The sequence below is a fragment of the Gambusia affinis genome, linkage group LG04, assembly GCF_019740435.1.
Source record: "Gambusia affinis linkage group LG04, SWU_Gaff_1.0, whole genome shotgun sequence".
Lineage (NCBI taxonomy): Eukaryota > Metazoa > Chordata > Actinopteri > Cyprinodontiformes > Poeciliidae > Gambusia > Gambusia affinis.
In genome coordinates this window covers 20,901,744-20,924,139 of record NC_057871.1, presented here as the reverse complement: position 1 = coordinate 20,924,139, position 22,396 = coordinate 20,901,744, and the positions used below count along the sequence as shown (strand labels likewise).

The 22,396-nt window shown below is 41.7% G+C and overlaps 1 protein-coding gene across 1 annotated transcript in view; it reads right to left on the bottom strand.

The window, feature by feature from the left end:
• The window catches only part of jupa (junction plakoglobin a), a 23,579-nt gene extending 1,183 nt beyond the window's left edge, over positions 1–22,396 (bottom strand). The window contains exons 1-15 of the mRNA XM_044114197.1: positions 22,178–22,396; positions 10,890–10,939; positions 9,191–9,358; positions 8,852–9,105; positions 8,466–8,704; positions 6,048–6,249; positions 5,599–5,743; positions 5,345–5,448; positions 4,345–4,683; positions 3,842–3,994; positions 3,628–3,747; positions 3,040–3,190; positions 1,139–1,260; positions 941–977; positions 526–646 (exon numbers count right to left, since the gene is read on the bottom strand). Coding sequence (XP_043970132.1) covers positions 528–646; positions 941–977; positions 1,139–1,260; positions 3,040–3,190; positions 3,628–3,747; positions 3,842–3,994; positions 4,345–4,683; positions 5,345–5,448; positions 5,599–5,743; positions 6,048–6,249; positions 8,466–8,704; positions 8,852–9,105; positions 9,191–9,358; positions 10,890–10,902 — 2,166 coding nt within the window. The 5' untranslated portion in view covers positions 10,903–10,939; positions 22,178–22,396 and the 3' untranslated portion in view covers positions 526–527. The remainder of the gene's footprint in view (positions 1–525; positions 647–940; positions 978–1,138; positions 1,261–3,039; positions 3,191–3,627; positions 3,748–3,841; positions 3,995–4,344; positions 4,684–5,344; positions 5,449–5,598; positions 5,744–6,047; positions 6,250–8,465; positions 8,705–8,851; positions 9,106–9,190; positions 9,359–10,889; positions 10,940–22,177) is intronic.

The window sequence follows — 22,396 nt, the reverse complement described above, 5'->3', positions numbered from 1 at the left end:
TTCACAGCCATAAACCTGCAGCAACTGCACAACGGTTCAAATTAGCATCAATTTCCAATTCTTGATTTGAACTGAGTTATAGATCTAGACTTAGAGCTGCGAAAAAATGGTCTGAATCAAATAACACTGTTGCGTTGTGATGGTGCAGTCAGACTGTGTTCAGTGCAGGTCAACCTTCACCTTCAAGTCTTTTTAAAAACTCTCAGCAGCTCTCAAATGAAGCTCCATCTTCCCTGTGCTGACTAAGAAAAGCATCCACACAGCATTATGCTGCCAATGCCACTCTAGGTACACAAAGCTTTTTGTATTTAAACCAAAAAACGTAATTTTGGTTTCCTTCGACCACAGCGGCTTCTTCTGTCTTCATGAGCTTCACATGCCAGCCCTTCTCTCAACAACTCCACAATGTTATCGCTCTTCCATAAGAGCCAGAATAGCTAACAGATTTGAGCAATTCTGTCCACTTTGTATTCATCATGAATCCCAATAAAAATACACTGAAGTTAAAATGCGTCACATACTGACCGTTAATAATCATAGGGTCTGTTGTAGTTCATTCCTTGAAAGTCTTCCCCCATCATTTGTCCGTCATAGCCGTCCATTGGCATCTCACCTTGGTATGCAAAGGGTGCGTAACCGTCTGGTTCTATAAGGAGTTACATGTTTTTATTAGTATCCTGCTGTATTTATAACAACCATAAATATCACTCCACATTTTGAGAAAACTGACACAAAAAAAAGACCATAAAAGAAAAAAAGAGAAATGAGAGAAGAGACAGAGATTAAGAGAGAAGATGCAAAGTTTGTAGCTGTTATTGGAGGGTAGTAAAAGAAAATGATGCAGTGTTAGCAGAGTGTAAACATGTTGGTGCCCTGCTGCAGCTGCACCATGTCCTGCAGAATGTGCTGCGTTTGCACACTTAGGGTCACAGCTACTCACCATCTGGATAGCCTCCTTCCACGATAGTGTTGTGGGCCTGTCACAAGAAGGCAGCAGTCAGATACAAGCTACAGAGTTACATTTACTCATTTGTTCAAGACGAGATTAACATAAAAAAAGATATAACTGTCTATTTTACTACTGCTGTGTTGGAGACAGGATGTGGCATTTAGACAGCAGAGGGCGCCACACACTCACCGACTCCCAGGCTGCAGGGTCGTGTTTGAACAGAGAGTGCGTGAGCTCCACGGAGACGCGCTTCTTGTAGTCGGGATTCTTGTCTTCGGAAATGCGGTAGAGAACAGCAGCGGCGTAGGTAGCTGGAGAGAAAGAATCAAAACGATCAGCGATCCACAAATAAACAAGAATAAATGTCGAAACAGAAACGGACTTCAGGAATGCCGAAGCCGGACTTCAGGAGTACACCCGAGTCCTTAAAGGGCAGTTGAAGGTGAAAATTCATGTTGGAATCCTAACTCCATTTGCTGCATTGAATATAAAATATGAGGATCTAAAGATTAAAGTTGTGAGGATTTTTAATTTTCTTTTGCACTAATTGTATTTCTTGGCCTGGTGCTTTCACAACCTGTGAACAATCTTTGAAGTTAATTCAAGCTGATGGCCGTCTCTACTTCCCACACCGAAAGATGACACCAAACTGCTTTTTGCTACAAAACACTAAAATCACAAAGCTATCTGGAATAATAATAATAATAACTCTCATATTTTGCAGTAGTCATTAAGTTCAGATCAACTTAACTAATTTTTGCTTCATGGAACCTGACGCAGATTTTGGATGGGTGGGAGAACCCCAGACGTTTTGAGTTTTGTGGATGTAATTAGAGCAGCCGCTGCGGTGCAGCAGGGGGACATAATTTGGACATGAGTCATTAACAGAGTTTCTACTCCAACTGTAATATGAGAGAAATTAGTTCACTTTAGGATAAGGCCAATAGCTTGCCTGCAGCTGGGGAAGTAAATAGACGAGGCTGTCGAGGAACATCAAAAAGTTTCATTTAACCTTATATCAGATGGCAGAACAACCTTCTGTCCGGTATAAGCAGCGAGTTATACTGTCCACCTCAAAACAGATCATTTAATTGTGATTTAAGGAGCATAGCTGGTGTTAAGATACCCTAACTAGGTTGGCTGGTTTTCACCAACTATGATAAATCAGCTTAGTTAACTTCAAAAGGCAAAACTTTCTTACTTGTACTGCATTGAATTTGAGTGGATTTTCACTGGTAGATGGAAAGCCGATGGGAGAAAAGCATTTCTGTCAACTCCATGCATTCAAACAAAAGAGCTACATACACACCAAGTAGAGGTTGCACTCTCCATCCTGGTGTATGGAGCTTTCAGAAGTGCACATAAGTAAGTTATCCACCATGTTTCATATAGGCTGCAGCTACTGAATCAAAGCTGGGCATTTTGTGAGGTGTTCTGGTAGGTACTTTTACTTTATCCAACTTTAAACTGTGACAATCTGACTTCAGAAATATAACAAACTCTAGTTTGTTCAAATGGAAAGCTATGAAAACAAATTGTTAGCTTACGGTCAGCAACGCTGATGTTATCTTAGCTGGCGTAAAGCTGTAGGTCTGCTCCTTTAACCTTTTGAGGTTAGGTAGCACCAACATGTAACACCAGAGGTTAAAGCTTTGCTAGCTTAGCTGGAGTAAAGATATGTTGCTAATTAGCTTTGAAGAAACCACCAGCTCCCAACCTTTAAGCCAATTGTTTTGATTTCACATGCAAACTTTAGGGCGTGTAGGCATGACTTAAAAACAGGATATACCTCGTAGATTCACTTCTTAGCATACATATTTAGTTGTTCATTAATAATTAAGAAGCTACTAAGCAGAAGCAGTTATGGAAAATGATTCAAAGTCAGCATCTAAAATAATGAGGTGATATTTAAAATCTTAGTTTGAGCTGGTCAACTCAACGTTAGGCAGAAGTAACACTAGAAACGCCAAATATCTGCAGACTGCTCATAGAGCAAGTTCAGCTCGTCCAGAAACTGATTGCTTTTCCCTCCTGCGACTCATAGCAACATTACAAGAAGCTAATTGAGCTGTGATGTATAGGCAGCATACCAATGCCCTCATTGTTAGAGTGCAGAAGCTCCATCAGAGGAGCTGAAGCTCCCTCTCCATCAATAAGTTCAGCAGACGGTTTGTCCAGGGCCAGCTCACACAGAACGCCTGCCGCCACACGCTTCACGTTGTCCACCTGGGAGTAGAGGAGCTGCAGAGACGAGAATACATGTTAGAGGGGGAAAATAATTCCTTACACATTATTATTAGTTGACAGTAGTCATGGGCTGGTTACAATGTCAAGGTTTACGACCCAGCTTTTAAAATGTTTTCTGCACATGGTCAAATGTCGTCTTAATAAGATGCCAGAGGTGAAGAGTAATGCTGTAGCTTTGCTGTGCACTGCCGGTGAGCTGGCTGAAAGAAGGATACTAAACCTTTTTTCTTATTTCCACATTTTGGCTTCAAGCCTACATATGAATAATTATTTTGACAGTGGAACAAATTGTCTTTATGAAAATAATTGGATAAGATGTTCCATTTCTTATCGGATTCTTTTGAAAGCGCCATGATAAATTGACATTTTGACTTGAGGTAATGCTGTGAGAAGACGACTGACCCACCATTGCCCAGTTCTGAGTTTGTTACCTGGACAAAGAGTGGAATTGTGTCCAAGCTGGCAATTAGACTTCTATTTATGGGATCTCTTGCCAGGATGTGTAAGGCTCCTGTGCAACCCTCCACAATCTCCTCCATCCTCACTCCATCCTGAGATTGAAAGATCAGAGATTATCCTTGGAAAAGCCAGATTTATTTATTTTAATGTCTATCGAAGTAAAACAAACCAGAATCCGTCAGGTACCTGGTAAGCCTGCTGAGGAGATGAACCAGATTTCTGATTGTCCTGGTGGGCCTTGAGCAGCAGGTTGACCAGTCGGGGGACGGTTCCTGCATCTCTGAGGGGAGCCTGGTTTTCTGGGCACAGGGCCAGGTTACGGATCAGCCCAATAGCAGCCTGCAGAGGGGAAAGAGGCAGAAAGACACTGTTAACACACTCTGTCCATAATTGATTTGTAACCAAGAGTAAAAAATGGGCTTTTGCTTCTTTTCTTTTTTTTTAACTGAACCATTTCCATCTGACATGCTCCTTCAAGCCGCGTGACGCTTTGTCCGCTTGGACACCGTCGTTAATCATCTGTCCCTTCATTTACCTAGGAGTTCCTTGATGATGATTTCTTTTCAAATCTGTTTCTAACTTAAAAAAACAAAACAAAACACTAGCCTATTGTCTACCTCTCTGGCAATTTCCTAAACCAACACTTCAGCAGAAGCACACTTTTCTCTCCTTCAAATTCATTTCTCTACCTTGATGACTGGCCAGTAGTAGGGCATGTTGAGCAGCTTGACGATAGCTGGGATGCCGTAGTGGCTCCTCACGGCGTGCTGCGCCAACTCGGCGTCCTGGTGGCGTGAAGTCAGATGTCGCAGGGCGCAAACCGCCGGCTCAGTCACGTCCTCCTTCTCCCCGGCACGCAGTATGGCGTGGATCAGCGACTCGACACCGTTGTGTTGGGTGACCAGAGATTTGTTGTTGCTGTTGTTGCACGTGAGGTTGGACAGGATGCCGGTGGCGCAGGTGAGCATGTTGACGTCGTCTGCGCTGAGGAGCCCCACCAGAGTCTGCAGCAGGGGTTCAACTCCTTCCTGGATGGGAAGAATAAAGCAGTTCACATCAGTCGTGTGCTGGATTACGGCCCCGACACACTCCATCCGAAGCGGCAAAATCGGTTGACGTTGACGCGTAATTAAAAATCGCGTCATTTTGTTTGCAGAGAGGCCCTGGGTTGAAGTATTTCGACAGAGCTCTGTACGAAGTGTTGTGTGATTGGTTAGAAGTTTGTTGCTGTGATGGGACTGTTGATGTTCCTCTTAAACTATCTGGGTTTTGTATCTGCAGGAGACATGAACACTTTTGCCAAACATTTATCTGACGCCCAGAAGAATTCTGTACATTTGTTCGATTCTTCACTAAATAACTCCTCTACGATTGGCAAATGGTTAATTGTCCTGGATGGAAATTGGAACGTTGTCGATCACAAAGGAGGGTGTCTGCAGGAAAGTGTGTTGCTCTCAGACAGTTTCCTAAAAGCAGAACAGAGGAAGTGGGGAGGGAAAGGGAACCCCGGCAGGTAGGGGAGTGACGTATACTGAAGCGGGAGCGGTGTCCCCCATGTGGTCTACGCCGTTATACGAAAGGTGTGTGCAAAAACAAATAGTCCAAAACCACTTGACTGCATGTGGATTGTTCAGATTCGGATGAAGTATGTTGCTGGAATCTTAAGGTGCTTAAGAAGTGAATTAGGACCTGCTTTGTTGCAGCATCGGACAGGTTTCTGAGGGTCCACAGGCAGTTCTGCACCAGACGCTGGCTGGAGCCTTGCAGGTGTTTGCCAAGAGCCTGCATCCCACCTGAGAAAGGAGAAGGAAAACTCAGCTCTCAACGTCTCATAAACGCAGATTCAGTGTGTTAGGGGCATCAGCGCAGTTCAAAAAGCACGGCCCGACTCCCCTGCACACACATGTTTTTTTTTTCTCTCACATACTGCACACGTTACATACCAGCCTCAACAATGGCTGGTTTGTTGCTGGGGCACACAGAGAGCACTTTGAGGACGCGGCTCGTGGTCCAGAGCAACTTCTCGTAGTTGTAGGTCTTCATGATCTGAACAAGACCTTCAGGACCTCCGTTGGCCAGAATGATCAGCTGTTGCACAGAAATGCGGCGTTAAAGTACGACTTCTACACAGTTCAGAATCATCTTAATCTCTACATGAGGAAACCAAAAAATATCTCAAATCAGCAAAACCGTCGCTTGTCCAGGCAGATTAACCCCACTTAAACCCTTTCTTATTATTTTAATCATAAAAACTTAACTGCACCCAAGCTGTCACCTGAACAGCTTGGTTCTCATGCCACACCCAACACTAAACACCTTCCTACTGCAGATCTTGGCAGCTCTCCAAGAACGTGTCCTAGCTTCAAGAGCACAAGATGTAATAAAAGCAGACCTTGCTCTCCTGGTTGCCATACGACAGCAGCTGCAGACAGTCTGTGGTGATGGCCAGGAACTTAGGGTTGGTCTTCTTCAGCAGCGGGACCATCCTTTGCAGTCCGTCGGCCAGACGCACGGCCATCTTGGCTCCCTCCTGGTGCAGCAGCAGGTTGTGAAGTGTGGTGATGGCGTAGAACAGCACAGACTCTAGCGGAGAGCTGAAGACAAGCAAATTCACATCATTACAAAATCCTACCATGTTTTAGTCAACTAAGTTTCCTGTAGCTATAAGTTAATATGAAAAAAATGAAATCAGAGGAAAATCTCTTTAGGTGGACACGCAACTTAAAGGAAAACCATTTAAGAAAGAAGAAATTAAAGAATGGAGTTGATCAATAGCCAGTTCTACCTTTTTTTTTCTTTTTTTTTACATGGCTACAATTATGTCTGAGTTATACAATTGATTGAGTTCTCATCTTCATACATTTATTAGTGCATAAAAGTGATAATCACCTTCATGACTGACATTCTGGCCGACTTTTTATGAAGTTTAGTTTTGATCCAATTTTCACACGATAGTAGTTGACAATACTTGCATGTTTTCAGTTTCGGTCAACAAAAATAACATTTCACGAGGCTCTGGAGTGCATCAGAAACATTATGTTCTAATATGTTTCAGTGCAACTTCTGAGATTTTCAAGGAAACGGATAAAATCTGCAGACCTAAGCTGTCTGAGAAAAAAACATAAAAATGTGGCGATGAAAAAGAGTGACGTACTGGGTGTGGATTCATTTTAAGATCTGTGAAATGATGGCGGAAGCAGCAACACTAAGAGAGTCACATCCAGCTTTCATTCAGACCAACAAGCCGTCGGTCTGCTGGAGAAAGTTGGATGCGACCAGTTCATTGCACTCCCAACCCTGCAATTAAATCTAATAAATTGGTTTTTTTTTGCATTTTGTTTCCTGTCTTGGTTACTGCAGATGGAACTGAGGCAGAGGCTAAATGTTTTACAAAAATGTTTCTGTGCAGGAGAAATTCTTGGGAAGTCTTGACATGATTTCAAACAGCAGATGGGTGCGACATTTAAGTTTTAAATTAATCTCTGAATGAACTCAACAACTCATATTGTTGCTGTGCCAACTGCGACTTTATGCCAGCTCCACTTGTATCGATAGCCAGTGAGCAGCTTTTTAAAAAATGCATTAAAAAAAACAAAAAACAAATAAATGGAGTCAGTTGGTTTTTGCGTGAAAGACTTGCAATACATTTTGTAGAATTAACAAATTTGGGTTTTCACCACCAATATGAGTTTTTAAGCCCTTACAATAGCGCTAAGCTAAAGAGAGACTGCGTTGGCTGCATCAGCTTTGTGTCTGTGATGGCGTCTCGGCTCTGCCCGTTGTTCCCAAATGTCCTCAGCCTGATCGAGCCTCGCAAAGAACGAAGTAAAACCAGTAGTCATTACATTTTATGACCCTCAAAGAACTGCTCTGCATTTATGAAGGAGCAGAACATATCTTCTGTATGCTTTATTCTGCATTGTATTATAAGCAAGATTCTCAAGTATGTGTTTTAAAACTGTGTGGAAACATACCATCATTAGTAAGATGCAGGTTTCTTAAAGATTACAGCTGTATGTGTTTTGAGTTTAGATCAGGCCTAAAAAAAAAAAAAAAAAAAAAAAAATCCAACCCACCTGGTTGGAGCCCCATAGGCATTTTGTGTTCAAGTCAATTAGTAAACTTGACATATTTTAATTAAGATTTTGCTGCTTTTCTTTTTATTTAAAAGCAGAGCAACTTCTCCTGTTTCTAGATTTAACATCTTCCAGCTCCATCTTGTCGTTTGTTGGAACCGCAGGGTGAGTTAAGTGTAAGTCATCTGGGACGTGTGACTGAAAGGAGCCCATCTCTGCCGCTGCTCCCGCAGGACAGAGCTGTGTTTGTTACAGCCTGATTAACTTCTCCACCCTTCTCACGCACTTTCTTTCCTCAACAAGCTAAACCACCTACTCCTCTATTTACACTGATAAGCAGATAAGTAGAACTTTTTGTGGTGCATTCATGTTTGGTTTTCCTTGTGCTGTACATCAAGCAAATAATTTTGGCCCAAACTTTTGGGTCGGGCTCAGGCCATAGATCTAATCTCAAGTGCTGAGTAGTATATATCCTGAGCCAAATGATGTAGCTATGAGTGGTTTATGTGATGTGCCGTCAGGACTTTATAGCAACTCCAACCACGTTGGAGCAGCTTATAAAACCTCTAACTGGGACAAAATACCAGCTACAGTCGAGAAAATACGGTAACCCAGCAATTGGTGAACATCGGTGAACGAGTGAGGCGAGAGGCAGCCTTAAATGTCGCAGAGGAGACAATCTGGTGTGTATAGTAAATGAGGAATAAAGAGCGGGACGTGAAGCCCAGCAGTACCTGAGCATGCGGACAAGAGCGGGGATGCCGCCTGACTTGAAGATGGCGAGCAGGCCCTCCCTCTGGTGGGACAAGTTGTGGAGGATGCTGGCTGCCGCCTTGGTGGTTTCCATATTGTTTGAGTTCTGCAAGGCCCGGACCACCGCCGCCACCATCTGAGGGGACTGCATCAGGGCGCGGCGGGACGCCTCCTTATGGGTGAGCTGGTTCACAATCTGTGCCGCCTTGCAGACCACCACCTGTTTAGAGATTAAATATTTAGGGAGGGGAGAGTTTTTATTTGACTGCTGCAATCCTAGCTAATATTTTTTGATAATAAACAAAATGAACCAACAAGCCGGATCACAGTGCGATTTAGCCTGGCGGCATGTCCCCGTTCTCATCACCTGATCTTCATCGTTGAGCAGCTTGGTGAGCTCCGGGATGGCCCTGGTGGCCAGCTCGGCGTCGTCCTGGTAGTTGATCAGATGGACGATGGCCTGTTTGAGCATCTGGGAGGGCTCGGCCAGCCGCTGGACGTTGGTCATCTGGGACGGGTCCGTCTGGGTCGACAGGATGGTGGTGCTTTCTTCCATCGACTCGGGGAACATCGCAGCCCGAACACGCTGAGCTCTGCTCAGTGTGTAATGGGTCTCCAAGTCTGGAATACAGCAAGCGGCGGTCAAACTGACATCGAGGGAGAAATTTCCACCAAATTGGTCATTTTTACGATTGCGTTGTCTCACCGGGCTGCTCTTTGGTCACAGTGGTGGTTGTGACATAACGCGTGGTGGTTTTGTAGTCGCCGTCATCGTCTCTGATGGTGGTGGCTCCAGACTGGATGCCCGAGTCGTGACCATAATATGACTGATTCCACTCCTTGACCTTTACCATGCCACTATCCATCTCACTCACTGAAAAACCCCCACAAAAATAGGAAGAGAAGATCAGAAATGGTGCAGGTACATTTACATTCATTTGATCAGATCCCTCCCACTGGATCTGATTGGTTGTTTCAGAATGAGAGGTTTATTTCTGCCGATGGCAGTAGGACCACACAGAGGAGGCAGAGCAGCTCCAGCTTTTCACCGATTATCTGACTCGTTATACTGTGATGACAGTTTTATATTTTATAAATGAAGTGTTTCAATATGTAAAATAATATATAGATTTTTATAAAAGTTGAATGCTCCAACTTGAACAGAAATCTAGCTACTAGATTTCAGAAATCTTTGTTTCTGAAGCCAGGCTGAAGTGAGAACACTAAAAACAAAATGATTCAGGATAAGAAATTTTATTTCCAAAGAGATTATTGACAACATTTCAGCCTCCATGTTATCTACTCTGATTAAAGAAAAATTATATTTTAATTAAAATTGATGTGTTAGTCATCAGCCATTCTTGAACACAAAGTTGTTTCAAAAAGGTGACCCTTATATACAAGAAAACAATAGCTGAACTTTGGACATGTTATAATTAAAAGCCTGTCTCATAAACAACCGTAAAATATATCCTAACCTTTAAGATATTAAATTAAAAAGTTATTTTGACATAATTCCAACAATTTTGTCTGATTTTAACTTTGTTTATTCCGCAGGAATGTAAATCTAGAGCTAATGACTGCAATAATTTTCTAAGTCAGTTTTAGAGATGGTGTGTCAAATATACAAATGCTCAAAAAGTTTGAACTGGGAAATAAACGGCAGATTTCCATCAACCATGGCATTTAAACATCTCAATCAGCTGTGATCCAGAGCTCAATCTGGCTAGTATACAATGCAATGAAATTTTATTCTAGGGCATAATTGAAAATGCACAAAAGCAGCAACACACAAATAAACACACACAAAACAAAAGAAGTTGCACAGCAAGTTTTAAAAGAAATACTTCGTTGTATTTACTGAAACATTTGTTTCAGCTTTTGCAAACCTTCCTTCAGGGGAAAACTGGAATTTTTTTATGTGTCAGGATTTTTTTTTTTATAACTAATAATTTAGTAGATAATCAACTAGTTTATCTGGCAAGTTAATTAACTTAATTCTACTAACTGATTATTTCAACATCAGATTTATTGTTCTGTGTTGGTTTATAGCATTTATTCTATTTAATCACTCGTGACCTGGAAACATCAGATACCAACATAAGAGAAGATTTGCTTTTCCCTTCATTGCAGTTTGAGAAGATCTAAGCGACAAACCTCCAAGAGCCACAGGATGGAAAAGGTGCCAATGATTTCAGAAATGGTTAAATTTGACACAGAATTCAGGCCATCTTAAAGCATTAGACGAGCCAGACGAAAGGGGGAAACCAAATAACAACAATGTGACGTGACTGTGAAAAGAATGTCGTGGATAAAAACGACAACATCGCTAAAACAGGCAGCGAAGAAAAGAAATGCAGAGAAATTACGTATACAAAAAAAAAAAAAGGAGCTGAACGACTTACTGTGCATCTCCATCCTTGGCCGTTATCAAAGGAGCAATGACGGAGCCAACCTGAAATATGCAGAGAAATAAAATAATGATTTCCCCAGATTTCCTTCACTCCAAATGATCAAGACACATCTGACTACACGCCCATCCTTTCATGAATTACTAAGCATTCTGGCACGCTCTCTGCCTCCTTGCACAAGCGCTGTCGTTTTGCTTTCTCGTCTGCCAGCGTGACAGATCCCGAGCCGGACCCTCCTACCCTGCAGCCAGGCACTCTGACCTGAAAACGACAACACAAAGCAGCAGCAGCAGCAGCAGCAGCAGCAGCAGCAGCAGCAGCAACGTTGTGGTTCCAGGAGAAGGGAGGGCGAAGTGGGCGGAGAGACAGCATCGTGTCAGAAATTCTCAGCACCGACCTTTAACCCCCTGGTCCCCACCCAAGCAGCTTGAAGCAGCCTCCTGCCGACGTATGACGATAAACTCGCCTGTCAGGTTTAGATTCTGGTAAGCCGGCGTGTGTGTGTGTGTGTGTGTGTGTGTGTGTGTGTTTGTACAGTGAGCCGGCACCTCGTCACCCACAAAACAAAACATGAGAAAACACTAACTACTTCACGTTTATGTTCTTTAAGATCTGTTCGTACAGTAATCACAACACAGTTTCAAACAGCTACAGTTGTGTAATTACCCACCAGCCTCTCTTCAGGTTGCATATTTACACTGGTTCTTGCCAGCACATGCTCATTCTACACGCCTTGACATCATGTAATCATGCTTCATGCTACATTAGTTACTCAAACCAGATACAGCTTCACTCTAGTAAGTTGTTGAATTTGTGTGCATTTTGCAATAAAACCAATCCACCCCTTTGTAAGAAGGTAAAAACAGTGCAGCAGGACCTGGACCGGCGCACACAGTTTCCTAGTCAATGTAAGAGTTTTCTCTTTGTGCGCCGAGATTCTTTGTGCAGCGTCTTTATTTTCCGGCGTAAACAACCACTGTCGGGATATGCATGGAAACGATCGCCGCATGTCTGCAGCTCAGATGACATTCACCACAGAAACTCCCTTGAAAATCTGCATTTATAATAGCTGCCTGCCACTGCCTGTGACACATGACTAACCAGCACAATGCGTACACTGTGCTGCTTTCAAGTGCTTTCAGATGTTTGGCTGTTACAGACGGCTTTGTTAGGCAAATTGCCGGGCCACATTGTGTGCGTGTTTCATGATGGACTCAAGGTATACAAAGGTTTCAAAGAACAGGACAATAAATAATAGAAGAAAAAAAATGTATCATTTCTGAAGCTGTTGCGAGACATCTGGTTTTAGCACGGCAGTAAGAATCTATGAGAATCTTCCATTATTACAACCAATAAAACAAGCTCTGACAAAGGCACATAAGGTCTAGTTCCTGCATTGGCAGAAGGTGAGCTATAAAAACAAAGTCAGGGCGACAGAGTGATCAAAGTGCAGGAATTAAAGAGGACCGAGACAAAGCTTGTACAAAGTCTCAGTTCTTTTTTGTGCTGAAAGTTGTTCTGTGATGTGTTCAGAATTTAGGGTATTTTTAAACCTAATCCTGCTTTAAACCTCTCCATAACTCCCTCTCTGATATGTCTTCCTAGTTCTTTATGATGTTGTTTATTCACTCATGTGAACCTGCAGAGTTTATGCCAAATCACAGGCCATCCTGGACTTTATTGGCAGTAGAAGAGGAGAGGGAACTGAAAACAAAATGAACGTTTCCAATAATTTTTATTTGCAATAAAGAACCATGTGCTATTTTCTTTTTACTTCAAATGTGTGTGTCGGTCAAATCACATAAAATTCTAATTAAAACCACTCAGGTTTGTAGTTTTAACCCTCTAAAATGCTTCCTTGTTTTCTACAACACATGCACCATTCGCCTTCCCCTCCCCATCCTCCAGGTTTCAGAGAAAATATGCGATCGTTTTATAATGTTTCAACTTGTTTCTTTATCTCTGTTCACTTCCACAGAGATCAGCCACTCAGAGTTTCAGCTGCAGTGACTCCGGCATGATATCCCCACAGGACCAGGCCCCAGAGGATTGTCTGTACTTGCAGCTACATGATGCACTGACTCATCAAGCGTCCGCTGACAACTGCTCTTACAGTCAACATTCACGCTCACCTTTCCAAGTAAACAGGCGCAGCTTCAATTTACTGAAAAACATCCTCCATATTCACCAGCCGCTAATGGAAATAAATCGACTGATGCTATGAATAGCTTTGGTTAAAGTTTTGAAAGGCTGTTTTAAACATTGTTTCCCCCCACACAGCATGTTGCCATTCTCTGGAAATCAGGGAGGGTATCTGGTGCCGTTTTGTTACTCCTAGGCGACGCAGCGGGTTCAGTCAACTTTTGCAGTCTAATGACACGCCCTGCTGATCGCCTTGGTAACATACGCGGCTCTGTTTGGCTGAAGGTTTTATCTCCTGGCCCAACTCCTGTCTGACGCTGCAGACGTTTTGTTTTATTTTTTGATAAGATTGCTAAACTCTTACGGAAAGCCTCAAAATCTTTCTCTGATAAAAAGATTTAAAACAGAAGATTACAGTAAAAGTGAAACTAAGAGTTAATCTGGGCTTAAATTTTATTTTCTATTCGTCCTGCTGAGTTTCGAGTCTTATCAGCCGGTTTATAGTTAAATGCTTGGTCAGATTGTGAACTTCACACTGGACTTTGCTCTCTTCTAGTTAATAAGTGACGCCTTCTTTTCACTCGCACTTCTTTACCACCAGCAGTACAACAGTAACACGGGGGCCTAGCTTTGGGAGAAACCCGCATTTCACACTCAGCACCTCCCACCCATCTTGTTAGGCAACAGAATAACTTCAGGAGGCTTCTTCCAAAAAAAAACAAAAAAAAAACTGCCTTCACAGTAAAACCAGGAATGCGCATCCGTGAAAAGCTGCCAGAGAGCAAGTTTCGACATACAAAGCAGACGTGGACACTTTCCAGCTTTCGCCGCTGAAACACTGGTGTGACATTCCGCGCTAACGCTGCATATTCGATCTGTCCGAGAGCGACGCTTCTGCTGCAGAAACCAAAAACATCTCTCACAGTTTCACCACTTTTTATTTTAAACTCCTCTGACTCAGCCGTCATGTCAAAACTGCTGAAATGATCAGATAAGAGGACGCCTCTGCTGTGACAAAAGGGATGAGTAAGGCGGCTGTCAGTGGTGAGAACATGCAGTCCTGCCCCCGTCCCACAGGCGAGTCAAACAGGGAGTGTCTCCAGAGCAACAACAGGTTCCCGATAGGGTGTGGCAGAGGATTGCGAGGGTGAAGGTGAATACACCTTCAGGGAATATCAACGTTTCCTAACATCTTCTTCTTGTTGAGGTTTGCAGGTTGCCAATCGGGGGGGAGTGTGGTAACGAAAACCATTCCAGCAGATCTAAACTTCGCTGTCCTAAGCTCTTCTTCGTATCACAGCAGGAATAGATCAGGTTCCAGGGGCCCCGGGACGAACTCTGCTCATATTCCAGTCGTACTCCTAACAAGCTCCCAGGAGTTTGAGCTGATCTCTTGTTTAGGTTTAATCCTTTCTGGCGAAAAGGCTGGTAAGAAAAACATCTGAGATGTTGCTTGTCTCTCTGGTAAACTTTATAGCTACACTTACTTAAGAGCATTAGGCCCACACAAATCTAATAAAGCAAAAATGTTTTAGGAAATACACCCATTTGTCTTTTTGACAACAACTACATGAGAAAACTTATCCCTATTTGGACTCGCTTACAGGCCAGCAGCCAACTAGGCTACCAGAGATCAGCATGTCAGGGAAAAAAAAGTGAAAGCTTCTTAAAAACAGGTCACTTCTACTCAGCAAAATGCTAAAAATATTTGCACAAGAAAAAAGAAAAAAAAAAAGTGCGCATGTTGTCATCCAATACACATTCAAGTAAGAGGATCTTGTGTCTGTTGTTTAAAAAACAGAAGAAAGAAAAAAAGCCTTTTACCCCATCTGGTATAAATCTGATTTCTCACAGACTTGCTGGTTTTATGTTTGGGCTGACAAGCAAATAAAGCAGATTATTGAAGAACACATCTGTAAAGCTTCTTGCACCATCTGGATCAGAGAACTATGCGACACACAGGCCACCCTCCACATCATGAACACCCCACTTAAAAGGCAACCCACTCTCCTTAACAACACCCAGGACTGTAACAAACGTCCTCCACTCTGTGTCCTATCCTCCATGTTGTTCAAGGTAGAAAAGGTATATTTTGACCAAAATACTTTAACTTAGACCTATTATTGGGATACATTTTCACTAAACTTTAAAGTGGATTTATAGTAGAGACTTTTACATTTCGCCGAAGCATTTTTAGCAAACATTGCCGTCTGTTTTGGCGATAGCACATTTTGGTTAGATTTACTGATGTAAAGCCACTGAACTGCTAGTTTTACCACAAAATTAATCTCTTGTGCACTACATAGTTTATTAAAAGTTAAGATTTTACCGGAATTACCACACTAAAGCAAGCACTAGATATGTCTCAGCTTAGGCTACCAAGCTGCATAGTTTGATATTATGTTCAAACTTTGTAGCTGCATTTTACTGTCATGTCATGAATCTTGTGCACTATGTAGTAAATCATAAAAAAGTACAGTTGAAACTTGAAACGTTAGAATGCTAATGTTCGTGGCCTATTAGCTTTTATGGCTTGATAAAGTCAACAAACATAGTTCAGATGAACCATTCAACTTCTGTGCAGTATTTCAGTACATCATGCGATCCGTGGATGAAACGATATATATTATATACAGTACAGACCAAAAGTTTGGACACACCTTCCAGACTTTTCCAAACAGTCCAAACTTTTGGTCTGTACTGTATATACCTGTAAATTAAAATCCTACATGAATGCTAAAAGTAAAAAGTTAGCTGGTTCTCTTTGGCCACAAAGCTGTATTGTTACTAATTCATCCAGTGAGAACTAGGTTTTAAGTAATTTAAACAACTCTTCACCACAGATTTTGAAGTCGTCAATCCCAGTAGAATAAATCCTAACATATTGTGTACCAAATCCACCTGGACGCCAAGCCACAAGCTTCTCATCTTCTGCTTGGACAACAGTAACTGATCAGGCTGTAAAGGCTGTAAGGGCGCTCAGTTCGCTATGAATCAATAAGCGAGGATGTGAGAACAGCTAATGGATTTAACGTGGTGGGTGACAGGAAGTGATGGTCAACCTTATCTGACTCACTAAAGCTGCTAGTGCGATCAGACAGAGGAAGTTTTTTTAGAGAAGTTAAACTGCTGCTAATTACTATGAAACAGGCACAAAGTCGCTCAGGCATTTGTTTAAGCGCCACAAGCACAGATAAAGAGGACCCGAGCTTGAAGGGCACATTTTTAGAGTGTTTTGAAGTGACCGTAATGTCAGGTGATAAAGCCCAGTCCATAGCAGTGCCAGGTTTAACCCAAGGTTTAACTCAAAAACAGCCAACATATTACGGCAATTTCCTTTGGCAACATTAAACTGAATTAATCTAAGCTGCTTATCTGGAAATAAGCCAAGCAACTCTGTCGACCACTGACGGGAAACGAAATGGGCAGCAGCAGAATGGCTGAGAGTCCTGGTCCTTTCAGCTGATTCACTGCCGCTACTTTAATGAGTCAAATTAGGCCAGTGGATATAGTACGGCGGCTGTAAACTGGAGCGTAGCTGTTTACTCCCTCTGGGATCTGACTGTGAATCAAAGGAAATGTGAGAGGTCTCTGAGGAGGCGCCTGAGCGCAGACCAGATTCACATTACACCGACCTGATAACAAGACGGAAGGAGTAAAAAGCCGCAGTGAGTGGCTAATAAAGTTCACAAAACAAGGAGAAGATGCCTGTCCACACAGACCACAATCTTTATCAGAACCGACATAAAGAAAACACCTGAATATTGAATTCATAGTCGCTAACGTTGCTGGGAGATTCAAGTTTTTCCAGGCCCCTTTTTGAATTTAAAAGAAGGGACAGCCCCCCCCGCCACCACCCATCCATGGTGTTTGGCTGATGTTAGGAAGGAAGAGGATGAACTGACAACACAGAGAGCGCCCTGTTTCACTTTGTTCGAGACTGAGAGGAAGAGTAGCCACATTGTCCCACTGACTTCTGCTATATTGAAAAGGAAACTACTCAAGAGTTCCCCACTGGGTGCGAACAAAAAGAGGACTGAAGCACGTCATGATGGCTCTGTGTGTTCACAAGCCAAGCCTGGTGCACAAATCTGCAGCCAAAGCCCAGTCTGAAGGCCTGTGAGGGAAGTTTCATTTTCAACCATCAATGCTGAGTTAAAGTCTGCTTGAACTCTGAGGAAATGCAAAAGATAATTCATTTTTCAGGTAGGAGGAGGAATGTGTTGCCTAGGTTACCAGGGCAAGGGAATGAAGAGATCAGAAAGAACACAGAAAGTTTGTCAAACTTTGTTCAACAACTGAAAAAAGTGTTCAAAATAAATAATTATCTATTTAGCAAACATAAAATAGAATGTAATCAAGTTACAAGAACCGCTTGAAATATTTTAATGATCTCAAAGGGAAATTCCATTTTTTATTGACAAATCCACAAACAAATCATGAGCCTCTGTCCCTATGACATTTAGAAACTACGTCCTATATTATTCAGAAATATCCAACAAATACTCATTCAGTAACTGTTTGAGATTTAATGGCTTTACTGCCTGCAACTGTGGAAAAAAGAACAATCATGAAAATTCTCTTTAGGGTCAGTAAGGAGCAATAGTTAGTCTTAAATATTTATTTTTAATTTTAAAGCTGTGTACACTGTTATTAATAAAGTTAATGTTAACCCAAATCAGCTCAGGCATGACAGTCTTTTCCGACTGATAATGTGAGAAACCACATGATGAAAAAAATGATAGTTGTTAAAACAAAGCAACATTCTGCTTTGTTTTAAGCAAAATGTTGCTTAAAACAACATTTTTATGTTGTTTTAAGCAACTTAAAACAACTTAAAAATGTAGTTATTAGCATGCTAGGTTATTAGCATGCTAATAACCTAGCATGCTAAGGTTATTAGTTTGCTTAGCTAATGCCACAAAGCCACACAGTCCATTTGGACCTGTGTGAAAAACACTGGTATTGCTGAAGCATGCACCACATGATTAATTTAGTGTGCACTCTCAAGTGAACATAAAATTATATCTAAAATATCTAACAAACATTAGCGTTAGCATGCTATAGCTAATGAAAACTAGCTGTAGGTCACACAGATCCTTTGACCAAGGTTATGAAAAACCTCTGTACTACTTTTATAAATGTACCACATCATTAATTTATGTGGAGTGGCTCTGAAATCAAAGCCAAGTTTTAAACATTTAATGTAGCATTATCAAACTAAACACACTTGAGAGAGCTGTACAGGCGTTTTCGATCAATGTAATTTACCATCTCTGTACGCTACTTTTCTTGTGTTATTATAAATCTGTAGTAGACTACATAGAGGATGAACAATTACAGCTGTCAAACATTACAACTAAGCTTATGCAAATGTTAAAATGACGTAATTAACTTCAAGGAATTAAACCCTGACTCAGAGGCCCCCCCATAACCTCCCGTGTGTTTTTTGTCATACATTCATTACCGTTTCTGGATTACTCAAATGTCAGGTTGCACAATTTTCACAACCCATGACTTCCTGGGAGATTTAAAAAGCAATGGACAAAGAGAACAAAGCCTAATGCTTCACATTTTTTCCCCAAAAGGTGACTAAACAAATCTGAAACCAACGCCGTTTTTTTTGTGGTGCCTATTTACAAAGTAAAGCTTCCTAGTGGATTTCTCTCAGCCACACCCTACCCGTCTTTACTTTCCTCAATATGTCATAGAAGTGTAATTAAGGGACAGGGAGGAGACGTACAGAAACAGCCACAACCCGTCGCTGTCAGATCATCCAACAGTGAAAGAATTTCTCTTCCATCTGACTTGGAATGTAGATCCCTCCCTCCTCACCACAGCAATGAAAAAATTATCAGCAGTAATGTTTTCAGAGGAACGGCAGCAGAACCGATACCAGTGGGAAGCTGCGGGACTCATGCATAGTTAAGTCAGGCATCTTTGCAAAGGCCTGACCTGAACCTGGTAGTACTCGGCATGGTTTATAAACTGCCATGTTTAGGGGAAAAAGCAACTATGTTATTGGTTAAGACATTTGAGCAAGTGACTTTTGATTCAGCTAACTGCTGATGGTGAATAATTGCCTTAAGGACTTGTTGGCTATTTCCAACTGTACTTGGTAAACAATATAAAACTGTAGGAAGAGAATGAGTGGTTATTGATAATGATAACAGAAGCTTTAGATAGCTTACAGTCTATGCTTTTGTCATTTTAAAACAATAAAAAGAACATTTTGATTACTTGATCGCCCTGCTTCAACAATAAAGAGCAGCAAAGAAAACCATAATAGTTTTAAATATTTGGACTCAAAGCTCCATTGCTAAATAAATATTGTTGAAAGGCAAATCTATAGATAATCTATTAGACTTTTACCTCAATGGAAAACCCTTTGTTGTTCCCTCTCTATGGAAACGCTAGAATGCTTAACGCGATGCATTCAAAGACAATGAGTGGGGTGAAAAGCTGTAACTGAGCCTGTGGAAAGTTCACCGTCGGGCATCACTGGATCCAGACAGAAGCGGGTCCAGATCCAGGAGAGACAAAAACATAAACCAAGAGGTCAGGATATAAGACTTTCACTAATCCCCTTTGAAAAGTGTAATGTCCGCTAATGTAGGACAGTATCAGGGTATTAGATGGAGGGGGTAGGGATTAGCACTATGTATCCACAGATGTAACAGCGAAATCTACTGTAAGTCACCCCCGGGGGACATCCAACCACCATCCCACCCTTTCCCCTGAGGACAGACAGGAACAGCTTTCCAAACTTGCCCCTGTCTGGTGCAGAACTACGAGCCAGATTGGTATCAACCAAGAGAACCAAGTCCTGTTCAGTCCTTGGCACACTAAGCGGCTCCAGCAGGAAGCTTTCGTTCAAACCCAGCAGGATATCACACACATGTTGGCTCTCATCCAGATGCGTTGTAATAACTGGTGATGATTTACACTCAAGAATAATAAATGATACAATTACAGTTAATGATCCAAAAGTCGACATGGCAAACACAGTTGCAAATTAAAGATGTGCCGGCACAAGTGTAAGCCATTCTTAAACAGTCATTGAAGGTGTAGGGCACCTTGGGTTGACATTAGAGTTGCATAAAATAGTAGTCATCACAGGATCAGTGAGTATTGCCAAGGCCAGTCTGGATGTGGTATTTTGAATTATACTCTCAATGCTGGGCCTTCGTGCTGCAATACTAGTAATGCTTCAGACCATGTGGGAGGAAGTTAATGGATCTTAATGCTGACACTGGATGTGTATCTTTAGACGCTGAAGCACTTTGATAGTGGCGGTGGACGTGGATATGAAAAGTACCAGGAATGTGGACTTAGAAATCTGTAACGTTACTGCGATTTCCAGCAGTTGTATGATAATTTACATTTTCTTGATAGCATGCAGACCAAATTGTTTCTTACTCCAAATGGCAGCCAAAATGCCTTGTCTTTAAAAAAAAAAGAAAGAAAGAAGAAAACCCACAGAAATCAGGAGAGCATCAGCTAAAGTACCTCTGATTTCATTTTACAATGTGCTGGTAATTTTGCAGCATTTTGTCATCAAGTACCTACCTATATTTAGCACAAAAAGAGGCCAATGTTTCTTACTGATGAAGCGTCAGTTCGTAACCCCCTTGGGGATGTTGAATGGTGACCTTACAGTGAACTGTACCAACTTGGGAGATGCTGCATACTCGCCAAGTATCACCTCATTCCTGCCCTGGCGATGGTTTAGTGGTCACATATTGACCTGTTTGAGCCTTGGGGACATTTTACTGACCAACCTTCATTTGTACTTGTTTTGGGGACGTTTGGTAGCTAATCTGGCAATTAATGGTTAAGAGAAATTTTCTATACTTTCCAAAAAGTCCACGTATGAGTGCTATTTATCAACAGGAGGTCACTGGTACTTACTTTGATTTAATCATAATATGTGACACTTCATGAGAGTCATCTGGGATTCACCCAAATTTACAGGAACATTTACAACTTAAGCCTAAATTGATCAAATAATAAAACTATAGAGGCAAATAAAGTTATCTGCAGTGGTAAAGTAGATGATGTTATTGTGATATACACTAGCCTAAAATATTATTTGTTTTCAGATTTTCTCATGAATGTTTAAAGTTATCTTGACAAATAAAAAGGTTTTAAAAATGTGGAGGGCAGAGACAATATTTAAAGAAAAAACTCTTTCAGAGAAGATGAAAAAAAATATTGAGCAAAGCCATTTTAAAAGAGCATAATATGCCTGATTCATTGGAAATAATTCTAGAAAAAAGCAGAGATAAATGAAGGCGTGCAACGCAAATGAAGGGGTGGGTTTTAGTGTGGTGTCTTCTTTCAAATGTCTCACTTTCAGCGAGAGAGCCAACATTGCACAATAATACTCGGCACATCCAAACTAGATTTATTTATGTTTGGCATTGGGAAAAACAGATAAGCTAACATGTAAAAGTTTTTAAGGCACATTACTGGAAACCAAACTTATTTTTTTCATCCATTATATCTAATATCTCCAAGTTTCTTCAAAGTAGTGATCAGGTGGTTGTCAAAAATACTCCGTAAAATGTACTTATCATATTATTTAAGTATAGACGATCTAAAACAAACAAACAGACAAAAAAACAACAACAACAAAACAAACAAAACTGAAGCGTCTGTGGACGTATTGACTGATTATTCCCTACATTTCCCGACAGAGGTAGGACTGACTCAACCTCACCTCACCTGCCCCTTTCGGACGCAAACATACAGTAAAAGCGCATAAACCAAATGCCATAGAAATTTAGACAAATAAAATATTTATTGGCTTTTGAGAACAAGCTGATATTTTGTTGAGCAAAAGCAACTTTGAACACCACTAAACCTGTGGCCGCTGCAGACAGCAGAACAAGATCGTAGGAGTTTAAGGTATGCGGAAATGAACTCCAGTATGGATTTGTAATCAACAAAAGTGAGTTGTGATAATACGACCCTAAAATAACACAAACGCATTTCTACACGTAAAAAACCCCCCAAACAACTTAATATAAGTCGTTTTAAATAAGCTCACGCACAAACAAAGGCGGAGATGTGGGGGAAAACACATTGGGAGCCGTCTGTGGAGCAGTAAAACCAATGGGAATGTGATTGAATCTTACCTTTAGAAATCACACAATGGATTTTCAGATAATCCCAGGCCGGGCTCTGTTCTGGGGGACACTTGTTCGTCTTTCTATAGACTTCTCTCCCCCTGCAAATGTCGCTCGTCGACAGCGGTCTGAACAAAAAAACGTAGTGAAAGGAGCGTCACCTCGGCCAGGCTCCGCCCCTTCATGGCGCGACCCCACCCGGCAGGGCTCTGCTCCATGTCCCCACCA